Below are 13,210 nucleotides of genomic sequence, written 5' to 3'. Positions count from 1 at the left end.
ATTTGAAGCTGTAAAATCCCCAGGGCATATTATGTGCTGTAACAATAGCGTTAAATATGTTGTCTCATGATAATGAAACAATTTGTGCCTCCTTTTCCTGTATCTTTTTTCCCCTTAGAAAGAAATCCAGTACTTGAATATGTAACATTAGCTCTTATTGAAAATTACTCATTTGAAGAAATGAAATAAATTAGCATGTGTGTTTGTAACAGAAATTGCAGCCTTTCTTTTCCCCAGCCATTGTAATAGTACTTCAGATATCAAGTTTGGCTTCTTCCTTGAGTTCATCTGCTTAAATCCGCACTTTGCTTATCAAGAAAAAAAAGCAGCCGATGCTTTCTACAGACAGCAGTGCTAGGATTTCTCGACGGAGCCGGCAAGGAAGGTGCAGGCCCGGCGTGCCAGCCACCCACGCAGCATGCTATCGGTTTGCTCCTTGCCTCTGCTTTTGGCTGCTCCATCTAGGTCTTTCCTAGACAAATCTGATCTAGTGGGGTCAAGCACTAAGCGGTGTGGATACATGTCGGGCTGCTGATGCCCAGCCCTCTTTCATTTAGCGGTGGAGATGTAGCCCTCGGTTCCTCCGTGGGAGGATTTCTCAGCAGGGCAAGAAGCGCCAAGGCTCAGACTCAGTTCCTCATCTTTCGCAGATTTTTATCAATGTTGCAAGACCAGACTCCTTCACGCCATTGGTCTTCTCAAAGAGGAGAAAGAGATGTGCAGTAAGGGTGTGTAGCACGTGTGTGTGTGTGTGTGTGTGTGCGCGAGTGCACGTGCACATCTCCCCCTCTTTGTTTAGACCCCCAGGCATCGCTCCCATGTAACCTTTGTTCTGCTTAGGAGCCCTTCTGTTCTTATTTTGGCAACACACACAAATATTTACTGATGTTCACAAACAATCACTGATTCTATCTTTTCAGGTAAAATATCAAGAGAGCATGGCTCACCTGGGTGAACGTAAATGGACTCACGTGTTCCCGTTTCTGGTGGTAGGTTTCTGTGTCCGTATATGTCTCTCCAGTGTGCAAAGATAACTGAGTTCTGCTTGGGTCTTTGCAAACATCTGTGAATTATCACGGCACAGCCACAGATGACTTAGGGACTGAACCCTGATGCAGTGATTGGTTTCCATTCGATAAAAACACCTAGGCATGTGCTGTTTAGGGTGAGGCTGCTAGGGAAGAGGGGGAAGGAGCAGAGACAAAAGGTGCTGGAAGAGCTGATTAGCCTGGGTGTCACATGAAACACAGCCCTATCATGGTTGAGGCCTGAGGCAGCTGATTATCTCAGGTTGTTATAATTGTCCCTTGCAGTCACATTTATGAAGGCTCCTTAGAGCTGGGATGGGTGAGATGCAAACTCAGGCATTTGCTGTACAGGAGAGTGTAAGAATAGGGAATCACAGCCTTCAGTATTTTGAGGAGGTACAACAAGCATGAATATCAGTGCCCTGAGAAACTCTTATCAGGACCAGGCTGCTGAAAACCATACTCGCCTCCATCCCACATAGTGGCACTGCTTCTATCTCTGAGCATTTTAGGGGTGTTTCATGCTGCAGTGCCTGCCCTGACGCCTTCTCAGCCACATCAGGTGGGCAAGGGGAGGGAGCGAGGCGTGGGGGATGAAGGTGGTGGAAGTGACCGTGCTCTGGGATGCTCTCTGGTGACAGGTCTCCCTGGTGTACTCTGCCAGTGCCGAATACTCCAACTGCGGCGAGAACGAATACTACAACCAGACCACCGGCATGTGCCAGGACTGCCCCAAGTGCGAGCCGGGCGAAGAGCCTTACATGGTAATTTCAGCTTCTTCTGCTGATAGGGGACACATGTCCAGCACAAATGCAAAAAATAAATGCCTTGTTAGATAGTGGTAATCTATGGATAGGAGAGAAAATGGGCAAGGACAGAGATGCTTAGGCAGAATCCCTCATGCCTATGAGTGTGTCGTGGGAGCAAGGCACTGCGCGTGTGCACACCTGTACACCGTGTCCCAGGAGCAGCCTGTTAAAAGTCGTATTGTAGAAGTTGTAAGGTAAAAGTTTTGCGCACAGCCTCTGCCAGTGCATTCTCATCTCAACAGTTATTTAAAATCCGACATGGTGTGATAAATTGGTTAGTCTGGCATGCTCACTGGCCCCCCACACTGAGAATTTAATTTTGCTCTCCCGCTAAGATATTTTGGCACTAGAGGAACTTGGATGCTTCTGCAACATTTTAAATTACGGTTCCTAAGTAACCATTTGATTTACGGCAGATAATTGTTGCTTATTAAAAAAATAAATTACTGAAATCCTGTTTGGTTTTAACGGGATAAACATCCTAGTGCAAGGATTTCACACAGTTGGTAGTCCTGAACAAGTATGTTTGAATAATAACCAGTTGGTTTTAGTTTTATTTAATCTAAACGTAATGTTCAGCTGGGACGTAAGTTCAGAGGTTACAAAATCTCATCCAAACATTGCCTTTTGTGATGTTCCCTCTGGCCTCTCCAAGCGTGAAAGCAAGATCGCTGATATCCCTGCTGTAGCCATGTGTCCCCAGTAATTTCTTCTCTACTCTTCAATTTTCAGCGCACTTTCTATCTGAGCAGCAGCTGAAATTCACTTCCATGACTTGCTGGAATGTGAAATAAATAGCTGTGGAGGGCCACTTGCAACCAGTACAATATTCCGGTTCCCCTTTTCCCTCTCTGGGACACAGTGTGCTGGGTCCTTATATCCCTCCATGGCCTTTTTAGGAGAGACACTAAGGGACCAAACGACAGACTTCTTTCACTTGGTATGACATTGTGCCGCAAAGCCAACGGGCCAGACTATGAACATTCCCTTTTGCTAGAAGCCAGAGTGCCGCGCAAGCCTGCTTTTCAGTGACTTTGTGTTGTTGCAGACATGCGGGTACGGCACCAAAGATGAAGACTACGGTTGCATCCCCTGCCCTTCGGAGAAGTTTTCCAGAGGAGGTTACCAGATATGCAGGCGGCACAAAGACTGCGAGGGGTTTTTTCGAGCCACGGTCATGACACCTGGTGATCAGGAGAATGATGCAGAGTGTGGTCCTTGTCTCCCAGGGTAAGGATTTAACCGTAGACCTTTGCTCTACCCAAGGCACTGCAAAATAATTTTTTAATGTCAAAATCTCTGATTGTCTCTTTTCATATCTTAGCTGACTATAGGTAGAATAATGGTGAATTATGCTTTTCAGTCTCTGCTAAAACAATACATCTAAATGCTTCAAAAGTGTCAGTGAATTTAGTATATCAGCAGATGTCGTTAATCTTACTGAAATCTCACTGAAGAAACAACTGTAGGGAACAACTAGAAAAACTGAAACTTCTCCTCTTACTGAAAGTGGAAAGGGAACAGCTCATGTACCTAAATGCAGATACGCAGTGCCATTTTAGATGTTCTAAGAGATCCAGCTTGGCCTCCAGCTGCAGCTTCAGAGGGCCACCTTGTAGGTATCCCACCCTACGAATGAGCTCCTTGGAGAGATGCCTTGGATACCCCATAGGGTCTGTGCTGGCACTACGACATGTTAGGGACATAAAATATCTCCTCTCCAGATGTGACCAGCTGGTAAATTTGTCAGTAGTTGACAGCATTAGCTAACATAGCTGTTAGGTGAGATTTACCAAGGCATTTTAGTCTCTCAGGGTCTTTCCTAGCCAAGAAAATGGGGTCTAAAGAGCTGCTAATGTGGGATGTGTGCTGTTGTTCAGAGTCAAAACAAGTTCCAGAGCTGGCTGAAGGGGCTTAAAATAGGTGCTGTTTATCAAGGCCATACTTTTAATGGTCTCTTATGCTCAGTATAATTCTGATAGTAATGGTGAGAAAGCAACTGCTACATTGAATATGTTAACAATATATTCTTGGCCATATTAACTTTCAAAGTCTGAAACCCAAACATACATTTGCTTTCTCAACTTTTTTTTTTTTTTGTAAGGCTAGGTAAATATTCTAAAACACAACCTCACCTTACATACCTTTTCAGTCTCTGCCAGTGTGCCTCTTTGGGTTTAGAAACATAATTCCTACTGACATTTGGCTTTTGTGCAGTTTGCAGGCACTGTATAACCCACACTACTTAAAATGAAGGAAACCCTGTTAAAGAGGCCCCGCGAGGTTCCAGGTTTATTATATCCGTGAGCCCGTGTGAAATTTTCACAGTTTACAAATAAAAAGAAGGACTTGTCTAGCTGCCAGCCAAGCAAACTGATGATGTGATTTGAAAAAGAGCTCCCTCTTGGCTTCCCCTCATACATCATAAAGAGCAAGAAAGTTCAATAGTGGCCACAGTTGCTGTTTTGCAATTTTTGTCAGGACTAATGAGGTCACCCAGGTGGGAGCGGGGTGCTAGCTGAAAATAATCAGCTTGCACAGCTGGTGCTTGGGGAGTGATCTCAAAACACGGTGTTTGCACAGGTGTAACCTGTAGCATGAAACTGGCCTGCCAGAGTCTGGCTGCGTGCCGCTCTCTGCCTGACTCTCCGGGCCTGGGATAGTTTGGCAAGGCCAGCGGTTAAGGAGAAACACCCTCTTACTCTGAGCGTGAAGAAATTAAATTCTCACGGTAAATTAAATATGGGCTAAAACAAGCTCTGAAGCCACCTTGACTCCTCGTGGGACCTAGAGACCCCAGACATTGCTCCTGTGCAATGGCGGGGGAAATGCAGAGCCCCTGCATCAGAGCAGAGAGCTGGTGAGCGATGTTGACCGACCAGCCCCCCACCCTTTCTCATTGCCCCTGGTAGCACAGGGACCTAGGTGAGTGGCAGCTGGTAGAGTGCTACCCTGCCTGGGCAGTAAACTTCAGAGCCTCTGAGTCAACGGGAGAAGAAAATTAAGATTTCCATTTTCAGAGAACTGTGCTTTTGTAATGCATTACAGACTGTCCCAAGGCAACAACACTCGTACAGCAATCTACATTTTGGAGCATCTCATCCCTTTGCTATTTTTCACCAACTCAGTACAGCAGCCTGAGGAAAATATGAGCATGTAGCATATTCTGACCAAAAGTTTTTAGACAAAACACCACTGAACTGGCAGCCTTTTCCCAGGAGCTACAAGTGCTGCCTTCTATCATTTGCCTTAAAATAGGTACTTGATAATTATATTTTTTTTTCCTTAATTTGTTTTCACTATTACTGATGATCAGTTTTAGGGAAGAAGGAGACCTTTGGTACAACACATTCACTGCTTCTCTGTGTCCAGGTTCCCTTCCATATAAAATAGGAATAACACTATTTGTCACACTCACGAGAAAGATGCAAGACTGTGACCAGGGAAGAATTTAAAGGCTTAGCTCTGAAGCCATGATTCTCAGAAGCAAAGTTCAGCTGCCCATGAATTCTGGAGGTACCCAGACCTAACCTCCTGGGACACTGCAGGCTTCATCCTCTGCTCCTGCCCAGCAGCTCTTCCATCATGGTAAACAGGACAGGTCAAGAATGTGGAAATTAGGTGCAACTCAGGCTATTTCCCTCAGTGGGATGATCCATTAGGTGTTCCTGTAGTGTGACTGAGATCACAACCAGCTAGAAGCAGCTGCAGCGGGTTAGAGCAAGGGTCCCTCTCGTCTGGTTGTCTGTCTTCAGTAGCGGCTGTAACTGGAAACCGAAACCCACAGAAGAGTAAGAACAGGGCAAGTGTATGTAATAAGTCTCCCTGATGCTGTCCCAGCACCTGTTTTTGGCTTGGAGCAACTCCCTGGTCTCCTCACAAAAATAGAATTGCAAAGGGATCATTTTCTTTTAAAAAGTAGTCAAAGGTGCCTCTGCTAGTGACACTTCCCATTTTTATGTGTTTGTACATGGTTACAGCAAATCCAGATTCAATTTTCTTCTCTGAGGTGTTTTAAAAGAAGGAACGAGCTCTTTCCTCTGTTTTCTGAATGAAAACGGCCAGTGGATTTCTGATGAAATAAAGTCCCTCCCTGCAGTTCTAGATAAGATGCCTTCACCTATGTGCTCATCACCTCCTGTTGTCTCTCTGCAGAATGTTCCCTGCTGAGATCAGGCCTCTCTGGTCCCAAGTGCCCTGGTCCCTGCAGCAGGGTGTCCCTAAATCTGGGGCCAAGTCACTGAGTGTGACCTGACACCACCAAAGTTAGCTTGAGATAAACCACAGTGGTGTTAAGTAGGAAAAACACTTCAGTCCATTTTGCAGTCTAGGCTTTACTCTTGGATATTTCCTATAACACTTCAAAACCTGAGCCCAGGAGGTGCTCAGGAAAGAGAAATAATGAGTCTCATAGACATAGAAGAGTGACACCATGAAAATTCATTATTTCATTATGGAGCCACTTCTTCTCTGTAGTTACCTATATAAAGGGACCAGATATTTCCAACATCACCTTTAATATTTGGTGCATTGCAAAGTAGCCAGAAACACAAATCTGTTGCCAGTGCTTCCATAGCGGTGAATCATTCATGTTTGCAGCTGCAGAGCTTGCCATGAGCATCCTCTTCACTTTTCTTTATGCGTCTTCCACCATTCTGCGTTGTGGTGAAAACCAAGAAATATTCCGTCTGCTTGATTTAATTAACTGTCAGAAGAGCTGTTTGTCTTTCCTAAACCACTGTGGCTATTAGACTGTGGATCCTAACTGTCCTGTATTTTTCTTTATAGATTTATATGTGTCTTTGCCCTGACACTCTTTTTTTTCGTGATTTGGCAGTCATTTCCTGCTTATTTATTAACTGCTTCACAAGATAATGTTGTGCAGGCCCCCATAGGAAAGGAAAGATGAAATTTTGCTCCTGAGAGAAGGATCGAGTGGCAGACAGGGCACAAGAAACGTTCAAAGGGAAGAGTGAGGGCAAATCTTTTAAAAGCAGCAAGAAAGAAAGGAGGAACCACGTTCAGTTTGCCTGCTCTCTGAGGTACCTCCAGCCCCAGTTCCCCCCTTGCATCTCTGCATACTCCATTTCCTGGACCTATACCCCTTATTTGTAGGCTGGGTCATTCATTAATGACCAATTGATTTTGACGAACAGTTTCAGTAGTAATTTCCTAACAATGCATACATTTAAAAAAAAAACCCATACTGCACATGCGTAGACAGGTACATGAGAGCAGAAAACAGATTCCGTATTGCATGAAGCACTTGTAATGTCTACATAGAATGGGTTATGGATTTACTAATTTCTTCATTAAAATTTGTAGTAATTTACAAGTGATTTGTAAGGACATATCCATAACACCAACTGTGTATGATTTTGACGTAATTTACTCATTAGGTTGCCTGTAGATCCAATTCTTGCATAACCAATTACCTTATTTCATCACTAACTTTATTAGCAACCCAGAAGTTCAAATCATTAAAATCTTTCCTTCATGTTGTAATTCCACTATCAAGGACTAACTTATAAACTATACAGCAAGCAAGTAAAAAAAAAACGAAAAACCAAACCAACCTGTAAAACCTAACCTGGCTTTCCCTGTAAGGGTGGTGTTTTCCTGTATTTTTTATTCTGATTTTGCTCAGGTCTGACTGTTTTCTTCATTTTATGAAGAAAATCAGCCAACCATATCCAACTGGTGGTCTTGTCTGAAAGATTACTGCTTAAAAAAAATACTGTTCCTTTATTTTGCAAAATCTTATTTCAGGACATGCTGTAAATTGCAGCTTGAACTCAGCAGGGAGAATAATGTTGTTTTAGGCAATGATACTACTTCTTGTCATGTCGGTTTGATGGTTGATTAATTGCCTTTTAGGGGGAAAGGAAGAAGAGAAACACTGTGTCTATTCAGGCAGTTTTAAAAAAAAGAAGAATAATCTCTGCATCAAATTGCTTATAAACGTTTTTTTTTTAAATGATTTTATCTCCGTATAATTGGTTACTGCTGAACCATGCTCAGTTGCAGCGTATTAATTTACACTGGTTTGCCTCATCTTGCCCTTTGTTTCAGTTACTACATGCTGGAAAACAGACCGCGCAACATATACGGGATGGTTTGCTACTCGTGCTTGTTGGCGCCTCCTAACACCAAGGAATGTAAGTGTTCTGCAATTTCTATGCATTTCATCTGGGTTTGACTTGGAATCATCTGGAAGCTCAATGTGAAGTCTTTCAGTGATGATCATTATGTTCAAACAAGTCTGTCTCCAGTAAAGCAATTTCTGCTTCCAACAAGCCTTGCCAGCAAAGAGAGCAAATGCTGAGCCTTTGGGAAGAGACCAGAACCTTTAATTTTAGGATCTGCTGTTCTTCAGTTCTTCTCCAGTTTTTATCTGTTAAGAACATCTCATACAGGACTTACTATGGTTACTTAACCAGTAGGTACAGGAAGTCACAAATCTGTATATTTCTTTTAATTCAGTTCCAGTTCAGCTATGGAGAGTACATGGGACACTTTGTAGATCCTAGTAAAAGTGCATCACACCTTTTCATACACTTTGGTTTCAAAGTGATACAAGGGTTGACGTTGGTGTGTGGTGATCAGCACTGATAAGAGTGCTATTTCTGTACATTTCATTGACAAAAGAAGCTGTAGTTTGCTAATTGAAAAAAACATGTGTGTGACACCCTAGCAGTACCTGTTTGTTTGCATGCTGCTCGTGTGCAATGGCCTACCCATCCTCATGCCATGGAGAGGAGGGAGAGCTGCCCACCAGTGCTGTAATGCAGAGGCAACCCCCTAGAAAATGGCTTTCTCCTTTAAGGGGGTAAAGAAAGTCAGAAAAAGAAAAGGAAAAATTAAGTCCTTTCTGAGTGACCAAATTACTTCAACACCCCCTCAGAGAATCTGGAGCAGATCAGGAGAAAAAGCTTTAAAAAAAAAACGAACCCAGACAAAAATGGGCAGACTCCCACAGAAACTCAATGCATCTAAAACCAAAATTGTGTCCATGTTCTATGCTTTTAAAAGTCTTTATCATGAAAAAAAAAATTACAATATCTTTCCTGCTTGATTTGAAAGCAGAGGTTGACACAAAAGTCCCTGAGCATTTATTTGTGTAGATAAATAGCAATTGCTTAGTTCAGATGCCGCTGAACTGTGTATCACTGGTGCTCTGCGAGCCACTTCAAAGGAGGATAGGTCATTGACAGCTACTGCCTTTCCTAAAGTGGAAGAGCTTGGATGAGCCAGGGGATCATCACCACCTCACAGAGCTCCTGGTGAGCAATAACAGCCTGGGTGGAGGCATCGCCCTAAAATAATGTCTGCACGCAAAGTAGCTGGGCTGTTGCACTCACCCTACTTGTCTGCAGAAAAGCTACCGGGTCCTGAGACGTGTACTTCTGCCTGAGAAGGCAGGAGTGGGCAGGGGCAGGGTGAGTGTGATTTTGGTGAGATGAGGTCTGTATTAGAAGGTGAGGTCAGGATGCTAGGGAGGACCTAAATGTGAGATGTGGGAAGAAGGTGGAGAGGTAAGTGAAAACGTGAGGATAGGAGTCTTGGTGGGAGATGGGAGTATATGGTAAGAGGGTGCGGACACATCTTCTGCATGTGGGTGCAAGCTGGCTGCCCCATTGGTGGGAAGGCCTGCTGCTAGCCGATAGCCAGAAACTAATCACTCCCTCAGCCCTGATGGCCTGTCTCAAACACATGCTGAGAAGGGTTTTTAGTAGTATCACACATGTAGCTTACTGATTTGGCAAGGAACTATCAGAAGATCTTGTGGCTCAATTCGAAAAACAAATCAGATATGAGATATAATGTGCTTAGTTCTGTAAGGAAATGATGAATTGCAACCACATGCAATTTTTAACTTAACAAACACAATAATAAATGTATATTGTCTTTGGGAGGAATTTAGGCAGGTGCATAAACCAACCTGGGTTGGTACCAATTAACTGGGTACTAAGGTAGAAGAAAACATTAGTCCCAGAAAGAGTAAACACTACGTTTTGATCAAGTCTATGAAACCAACCATTTGATTACAAGTGTTAAACGAAGTGAGAAAGCTTCTTAAAATCCAAATCCCTCAAATCACTAAGCTCTGGTAATTTGATTTATGATGTCCAATGCCAATATGATGGCAATAATTTGTACTCTAATAATTTGAACCTCATGAAAAGCTCGCTGTTGTTGTGGCAGGTGGCATAAAATTTGATTCTAGCAAATGTTCTTTATCACATATTTCACTGTCCTCAGATTCTACCAATCAGAGCAAAGAAAAGGTGACATGTCAGTGTTGCACAACTGCATAATTTTTTGAGGTTCACAAATTCCAAACTCATCTCAGTCCTGCGCTCCAAGCACATAACCTTACTGCAAGCACTTGGTTTCTGTCCTATGAAGGATAATATCAGCTCTTTGTTGGTGGGAATGGTTCCTCTGTGCAGAACAACTTCTGTTTATTGACTGGCTGTCATGGTGGAGGATCCAGAATGAGAATTCAAAACGGTCCCAGGTATCTTTTACTCCTTTCTTGATCAGGGGCCTAAACTCCACATTAAAGAGTTATCTCTGCCCTAGAGCTTCTTTTCTTCAAACACTCCTGCATACAGCACCCCACTGGACAAAGGTGACCCAACAGGTTGCAGGAAAACAAGGATGGCAAATTACTTAAAAAATAGGAAGCTGGCAGTGAGAAGCTCTGGCTTTGCACTTCTAGACAGAAAAAATGAGGGCAGATAAATCCCATTTCAGGCCTTCGTTAGGTCTGAGACAGGGTTGGAGGACAGTGGTGCTCTCCTTAGCTGGAAAAATACTTTGCTGGGGAAGTGCCTGGCCTGCGTGTTACAGAGGCCCAGAAGGAGAGCGAAATGGGATGTGAGTGCTCCTGCGTGGAAACCTGCTCAGAGAATTTGCCTGATGCTACATTTTATGTGGCAGGAAAGTATTTGGATTTGATCAAAGGGTAAACAAATAGCTTTCAACTCCAAGAGCCTGCTGTGCAACTTTCATCTCCTACACAGTCAATAAACCTTGAAATGGCTGAGGAAACACGATGAACACCCCCTGTCCCAGCATCTGGAAATATTAGCATAAAAAGGACTGGAAGTGAGAAAGAAATTCCCTGATGGGCCTGTGTCAACTTTTTTGGTTTTTTCCTCTCAAGGAACTTGAGACATAAATAGCACAAAATAGCATGGAAAAGAGGAGGGGGATAGGGAGATGTTTCACAGGGGTCAGAGATTTAATTGAGGCAAACGTGTCACCAGGTTGTGGTGTTGAAACTCTCTCTGGACTGAAGCAACAGTGTTCTGCAGTCTGGGAGGAATATCAGGCTTCAGCGGCAGCTTGTGGGCAATGGGCGCGTACAGGGAAGGGGTTGTGCCTAAGGATGTGTGTTGCGTAGCAGGAAAGCTTTTTCTTACTGGAAAAAGGGTAAACATCACTATAAAGACTGCATTTTTTCATATCTTGTGCACTGTGAAACACCTGCATAAGACTTCTGGGCTTTCAGCGTGCAGCTCCCTGAAGTCTACTGTGTAGGAGCCTCAGGATGGGTCTGCTAAGCACAGAGGAGCACTAGGCCAAACTATCAAAGATGTGAGACCTTCAGCTGTGCATGAAGCAGATCACGAGCTGTCAGTGGCCCTTGCTGACAGTAAATTGGGATATGATACCCCTGTGATAAATAGCAGCACTGCAAAAAGTAGCGGAGGCGGGTTTCCTATGCAAATCAAATAACGAAGGTAATGAGCACCAAACCACTTTAAGATGTGGCTCCCCACAGTTAATGGTGCTGGACTTTCTGTCAGTGCCTCTGGAACTGGAGTCACTTGAGGCCTCTGACTATGTAGAGTGTTTTTGTGGTGTTCTCTTTTTTTTTTTCTTTTATCCAATGTAAAAGTATATGCAAAAGACAGAAGCTTTAAATCTACATGGAGTTTCTTTGCTGGAGAGGTACAGTCACTGCTGGAAGAGGTTTTGTCTTTTAGGAGCTGCAGTTCTTTATCAGTTTATGCATATTAACTCCGCTCTTCTCTTCAAACTTTGATATTTGCCATTCCAGTTCAAAAATTATGGGGGAAAACAAGATCAAACCCCGCTACAAAAACTTGAAGAGCATTTACTTTCAAGTTGTATTTACACAATTACATCAAATCTGCAGATCCTTGTCCACTCACAGATTGTTGATCTAGAGAACTTCAGCAGTTGATTGAGGGTTTTCTTTTTTCTTCTGTGTATATTCATACATATGCATGGGGACAAAATACTGTTATTTCCTCTTACCTTTTTTGCTGGTTATATGTAAAAACCGATGCAGTAATCAAACTGTATAAGTTTGTAAGCCTAACACCTACTGATGATGGCTAAGGAAAGGTTTTTAAAAAATAAAAAATGAAAAACAACAAAAGAAAAGAAAGAAAGTGGTTTGTGGTTTTTTTTTTTAATTACCAGACAATGAATAGCATCTAGAAACATAAAAGATCATTTTTATTGTTGTATCATTAGAACTTGAAAAACAACTAAGCAGATGAGATGGAACAATTGACTAACAGGCTGATGGCTTCATGTGACGAGTTGTAATCAGGGCTCGCTTCCATTCCCGTGCGCTGCAGACTGAAAAACTCAGCCTCCCTAATTGAAATGCTTAACGCAAACAAGCCTAATGCCAAAACCACTTCTATTAGTGAAAAATAATTATTTCAGAGATTTTTATTTTCACTCTCTATTCTTTGTAATATCACTAATTTACTTTTCTTGCCAGTTTTGTCCTTTTGTAATACGATCAACATCAGGACCTTTTTTTCCTTCTGTTTCACATTACGTTTACAAATGAATAGGCTTGTTAGCCGGAGCTAACAAACTTCTTTTTCGAGTTGTTTGATCTCTGAACACCCCATTCCTCTTCACATGTGGAATGGGAGAAATGTTGATGGCAGTGCTTTACTGTTCACTGGTGGTACGGCCTAATTCTCACCCCTTTAAGGTTCGTCTGTATTAGGAAAGGAACCTAATCTTAGGACAAAATTGGTCAGCCTCTGCTGTAAATCTTCAAGGGGAGGGATCTGAGAAGGAAATATGGGGTTTGCTGTCTTCAACTGCTGGGAAAGCTGGGCCCAGGTATCACTCAGGAGGGCATCTGGTCCCAGTGCAGTTCTCCTGAAGGAAAACTCCAACTCCTTTGATTTTTTTTTCACCTGTGCCAGAGCTGCAGCTCCCACAGTGAGCACCATCCGCTGCTGGGAGCCATTGCAGGTTTCTGCAGCATCGCTCTGCCCAGGCTCAGGAGCTGCAAAAGCTGCAGAGCTGCCACCAAGGTGTGGGGGAAACAGGAGAGCGGCTCCTTGCCAGGTCCATTCTCTTCCT

At 43.2% G+C, this 13,210-nt stretch overlaps 1 protein-coding gene across 3 annotated transcripts in view; it reads left to right on the top strand.

Annotated features, from left to right (window-relative positions):
• Positions 1-13,210, top strand: part of EDAR (ectodysplasin A receptor) — a 73,248-nt gene that overhangs the window by 45,389 nt on the left and 14,649 nt on the right. For 2 of the 3 annotated variants that reach the window (XM_010127135.2, XM_010127134.2), the window contains exons 2-5: positions 921-989; positions 1,670-1,792; positions 2,886-3,067; positions 7,910-7,995. In XM_010127135.2, the coding sequence (XP_010125437.1) occupies positions 939-989; positions 1,670-1,792; positions 2,886-3,067; positions 7,910-7,995 (442 nt within the window). In that variant the 5' untranslated portion in view covers positions 921-938. The remainder of the gene's footprint in view (positions 1-920; positions 990-1,669; positions 1,793-2,885; positions 3,068-7,909; positions 7,996-13,210) is intronic. The other variant, XM_086741056.1, reaches the window with a different exon arrangement.

This window comes from Chlamydotis macqueenii, chromosome 1, assembly GCF_036417535.1.
Source record: "Chlamydotis macqueenii isolate bChlMac1 chromosome 1, bChlMac1.mat, whole genome shotgun sequence".
Taxonomy (NCBI): domain Eukaryota; kingdom Metazoa; phylum Chordata; class Aves; order Otidiformes; family Otididae; genus Chlamydotis; species Chlamydotis macqueenii.
Note: the sequence above shows the minus strand (reverse complement) of the source record. Positions and strands in the feature narration are given on the sequence as shown.